Raw genomic sequence first — 5355 nt, forward strand, 5'->3', positions numbered from 1 at the left:
TTTCCCCGTATAGAGGTGGTAGAATTTAATCTGGAAGATTAAGATTACAATGGTTTTAAAACAATGGCAAATGGACAATAGTATTACCGTATCTTCAAACAGGACAAAGGGTAAGAAATCTGGAGACAGATGTAGTCTTTCAAGTTTATGATCCTATTTTGCAGGGTAAATTTATCTTGGCATGAGTGGGTTTTGTTTCAGTCAGAACACAAGTGGTTTGTTCTTAATTACTCACCGAGATAGTTTGTGTTAAAAAAGAAAACTCGCATAGTTTTATCGTGATGGGGAAATTCAAGCAGAGAACTCGCGGGGTCTTCTTCTGCTGGAAAATAAAAATAAGAAAGAAGCCTCGATAACGATCTGTTTACATGAAACAGAATTAAAGGTGGAGGTGACACCGAAATCAAAGAAACATTGATCTCTCTGCGGGCAAGTGGGAGAGCGGAGAGTCACTGCGCTGTGAACCACGTTCTCTTTGATGTCCCCGGAGAGAGGGGACTTCTTTATTAAAAACTCTGCTGTTCATCTATATTTTTGACTATCCAGGTCTCACAGAGCAAAAGTATAGCTTACATTTCTGGAAAAGTGCCAAGAAACTTGTAGTAACGTGAACACTCTGCTCTTACCTCCCCTTTTTTTTTCTCTTTTTTTTTTTTTTCCCCCTCCCGTCTCTTTTTCTCTTGTTTCCTTTCTTTTTCTTTTTTTTTCTTCTTTTTTTTTTTTCTTTAAATAGAACTGCTCTAGCAAAAACCCGTGGGTGTAATGGATGTTATTATGACCCGACCATGTTTCTCCTTGGCGTCTGCCCCCTTCTTCATTTGGCAAACCGAAAGCAAATATTTCAGATGCTATAGAGCAAGAATTTACTCAAATTGACATAGCATATTTTTGCTCATATATTCCAAATTAAATGTTTTCTAAGGATATGAAGAAAGAAAGTGGGATAAACCCAGAAATTAACTCAGTTTGTAATAGCATGTTTCATGCTTGAGAAATCTAGGGCTACCTAGACAAGAAAACAGACATGGGGCCGTTGTGACAGACAGAAAAAGACATTTCAGGTAACCGGACAAGAGTGTTTTCCATGCACTTTGTTCTCGGGGTCAGCGGTTGAGGCGTTTGTGCTGGGAAGTGGACACGCCTAGCGTATGGGCAGCACTAACAACCTAAAAAGTATTTCCCCAGTTGAACCACGAAACAGTCTGGTTGGTTCACCAACCCTAAATAGTTAAAAAAAAAAAAAAAAAGGAAAAAAAAAAGACAGAAGGAGGGGAAACCTAATGTGTGCATTTCTCAATCAGTCACTATTCAAAATGTATCCAATTAAAAAAGCCAAAGTGTCAGAATCTCTTATCCTGGGTCATTGCGATGGAATTCCTCTAAGGTTTGGGTTTCTCTTCCTGCTGCTGATTTATGTAGAGCAGTGTGAAAGGTGGATTAGAACGGCTCAGAGTAAGCTTCTCCCTCTCACACCCTCCCAGCCGCAACTCCTCAGTCCAAGCAACAGCCCACATAGAAATCAGATGTGTTTCTCTGGTCTTTAGACCTCTTCCACCACTACTTTCCGCCCCCCCCAGCCCTCCAGCCCAGAGAGACAATTGCTACCCTGCAGCACTTTGCTGCCTCCTTTTCTCCAAAGAGGCTTTACTCTTCACGTGGTGATGCGCTGACCCTCCAGGCTGAGTGCTGCGAGGATCCTGCTGGCACCTTGTGGGGATCTTGTGGGGATCCTACAGTGACTCAACAGCAACCTGATAAGGGAACTTATGAGGATCTTATAAGGAACCTGCAGAAACCCTACAGCAAACCTGCAGAGAGCTTATGAGCACCCTGTGGGGACTCTACAGAGACCTGGTGGGGCTCCTGGAGGAAAACAGCCCCACTGAGGGCAATCCCTGAGTTTGCTGGGGTGAAGTGAGTACAAGTTGTGGGCTGTGTAGTATGGAGGCTCCCTGGGCTGCAGAGATGCGACACCTCCAAAAGCCATGAGTGCACTCTTGCACTCACAAAGAGGGGAAACTGTATGTCTCCCAACAACCTGTGGGAGGTATCTCCTGCCAAATTGTTGACAACAACTGGGGCTGAATTTGTAGACAAGGCCAGATGCACCTTGATGCTGCTGCCTGGTAGCATTTTCCCCTCCACCTTGTAGGGTGGGATGGGCAGGGATCTGGTGCACAGGAGGGGCTGGGGGCTTGGCAGGACCCTGAGTCACAGAGCAAAGTGGTGGCACCCAGCCCATCCCAGGGAAGGGTTTAGGCCCTGCAGCCTTGCAGCTGGTGGGTTGGGTATCCCCACGGGAAGGGTCCCTCCAGCCCTCGCCTTTTTGCCTTTTGAAGGGTTCTGACTGAGTGATTGCCTAGTTTAGGACATGGGCTTGAAGCCAGGCACTTCCCCCTGGAGAGAGCAAATGGCACTTTAGATTTGTCACCCAAACTCATATTTTTCCCTTTTTGCAGTACATGAGAGACAAGACTATTGGCTGGTGTTTCCCCACCAAAAAAATTCAGGGATATTATTTTTGTTTTGAATGAGGGAGGACAGTTCTGGGCACTAAAGTGTTTCCACCACCACAGAGGCAGAGGCTTACCTGAGGCTAGACCCAGGGAGCTGAGTGACCCAGGGGCAAGGAGCTCTCTGCACCCCCTCCCTGCGCAATCCCTCAAGGCTCAAGGCTAAAGGCAGCTTCTGTGGACAGATGTAATGGACTGTGGGTGCCCAGGAAGGGATTTTAAATTACATGGGGAAAACTTGAGCTTTGTGGGCCAAGATGAGATCTCTTTGCTGTTCCTGTGCAGTGGACCATCAGAGGTCTACCTAGCACAGGGAAGCTGCTGGTGGGTGAATGACTGCAGATGGGATATAACTTCTGTGTGCAAGATATGGGGAGAGGGAGAGTTTGAAGACCTGTGGACATACACTCATAGCCAAGAGTTGGTCAGGCCTCTCCAAATCCAAGGCAACCTCCTCCTGTGGCTTTAGAGGGGACATTAATGAGGGTAAAGTGAGAACTTCCATCTGCTTTTACCTTTGTTTATATCCACCTCTCCCTCTTCTCCCCTCCGTCTTTATTTTCCAGGTCTTTTCCTCCCCCGTTCCCAAGACCTTCCTCCTGAGCAGCCACCATGGGAAGTAAGACTCTGCCTGCCCCAGTGCCTATCCATCCTTCCCTCCAGCTCACCAATTACTCCTTCCTGCAAGCGTTCAATGGGCTGCCCGCCGTGCCCTCTGACCACCTCTCCAACCTCTACGGCTTCAGTGCCCTGCACGCCGTACACCTGCACCAGTGGACTTTGGGGTACCCAGCCATGCATCTGCCCCGCTCCTCCTTCTCCAAAGTGCCTGGCATGTCAAGCCTGGTGGATGCACGTTTCCAGCTGCCAACCTTCCCCCTCTTCCCACATGTCATCCAGCCCAAGCAAGAGGCTACCAATGTGACCCTCAAAGCCAAACCCCGCTTTGACTTTGCCAATTTAGCAGTGGCTGCCACACAAGAGGACCACTCTAAACTGGGACAGGCAGACAGTCAGGGCTCACCCCCAGGGCTGGGGTCTTTGCTTGAGGTGACTAAACTCTCTCCAGAGAAGAAACCCACGCGGGGAAGGTTACCGTCCAAAACCAAGAAGGAGTTTGTGTGTAAATTCTGTGGCAGACACTTCACCAAGTCCTACAATCTTTTGATCCATGAAAGAACCCACACCGATGAACGGCCCTACACATGTGACATTTGCCACAAGGCCTTCAGAAGACAAGATCACCTGAGGGATCACAGGTAACAATTCTTCTTCTCCTGCCCTTTTTTCTTTGTGTATATGTACTCTCCTGGTTACCCGCCTACACTGGTGAAGGTGCTTGTCGGAAAAGTCATGTCCCTGGCCAGCCAGCAGCATTCCCTCTCAGTTTTCCTCTGCCCATTGTTGGTGGAGGAGCCTAGATAACTCACTTTGGAAGACAGACCTGTTGTTGTACTCACTCATCATGCAAAAATGACTTGCGCGGCCTCCTTCTTAGCTTCCACAGACATTTTCACCTTCTGTTTGCTTCATTTTTTAATGTCTACCCTTATGACCATTCAGAACTGTCACAAAGACATGCAGTCTGACAACCCCAAAGGCAGAGAGAAGCTCTTTATCTGTAAGAAAGGCACCCCTGTAAGCCTTGGACACTGCCCTCTCTTTTTGCACACACACATACGGATGATTGCCCAAGTACTACACTCCAGCATTCTTGGTCTCATCAGTAGATGTAAAAAGCCCCAGTGTGTTCTCACTCAAGTGCTCACTGCTGAGTTTAGGGCATTTATTTCTGACATCTCGATTGTTTTTCTCTCCCTAGATATATCCATTCTAAAGAAAAGCCTTTTAAGTGTCAAGAATGTGGGAAAGGATTCTGCCAGTCCAGAACGCTAGCTGTCCACAAGACACTGCACACGCAAGTAAAGGAACTGAAACCTGCCAAACTTAAGTGCTGAATCTCCAACTTCTATGAACTTTTCCTTCCCTTCAGACTTTATACCAAAACCAGAGCAGAAACAAAACTTTCAGGATGGGAGCACTGAACTTTGTGTTTTGTTTTTGTTTGTACTTTAAAAAGAGCAAAATCCTGCCCCCCCCTCCCCAGCCCAAGCAACTAACTTCCTAAGTCGTGGGTGAAAAGATTATTTTGCATTTAAAATATACATGAATGATGCAGAGAGTGCTAGCTGACTTGTGTGGCTTTGATAAACTTTATGCCAAAAGGTGGTGCTGACGTGTTGGACAGGAATTCCTTTCAAACCAAAGAAAAACCCACAAGCCCCCCCCCGCCCCCAGTCCCAACAGAAAAACCCCAAATCGTAGCTTCCAAAAGTATTACTTAAAAAAAAAAATCAACAATCTCGTATTTTATACTTTTATTTTTGACTGTATAAAGCTTCTTATTTTTACACTTCAGGAAATACAGAGAATTCCAGAAGACTATTAAGAACTGAAACAGTGGCTTCTCGTCACAGCACCATTAGGACAAGGAGAAACTTGCAAATCTCATTTGCTAGTTTGTTTTTTAAAGGAGAAGAAAATTAACATTTGGAAATAGCATAAATCTCTCGACTGGGGAGTCTTATCATGTGCTAGAAAACGCATTCACATCGTAGACCTGTGGGTCCCCAGTTTTTGGGACAAATCAGGGTTCATGGGACATCGAGACTGGTTTTTTTTTGCCTTGTGGTCTAGTGCGCTGTGAGGAGGTTTGTAACTTGTGGACTTATTTAAAAAAACATAGAGGGGAAAAAAAAAGATGGCAATATGTCAAACTGACGGTATGCACAACGTGGTTTTAGTGGTACTTTAAAGCCTTCGTGCGTCCTGATGAGAGAGA

General features: G+C 46.1%; 1 protein-coding gene across 1 annotated transcript; it reads left to right on the forward strand.

The window, feature by feature from the left end:
- The first annotated feature begins 3125 nt into the window (after positions 1-3125).
- On the forward strand, positions 3126-4788 carry OSR1 (odd-skipped related transciption factor 1). Its single transcript, XM_008935507.1, has 2 exons — positions 3126-3772; positions 4336-4788. The coding sequence occupies exons 1-2, from the start codon at positions 3126-3128 to the stop codon at positions 4469-4471; spliced, it is 783 nt and encodes a 260-aa protein (XP_008933755.1). The 3' UTR covers positions 4472-4788.
- Positions 4789-5355: the final 567 nt, after the last annotated feature.

This window comes from Merops nubicus, unplaced genomic scaffold (assembly GCF_000691845.1).
Source record: "Merops nubicus isolate BGI_N331 unplaced genomic scaffold, ASM69184v1 scaffold41292, whole genome shotgun sequence".
Classification (NCBI taxonomy): Eukaryota; Metazoa; Chordata; class Aves; order Coraciiformes; family Meropidae; genus Merops; species Merops nubicus.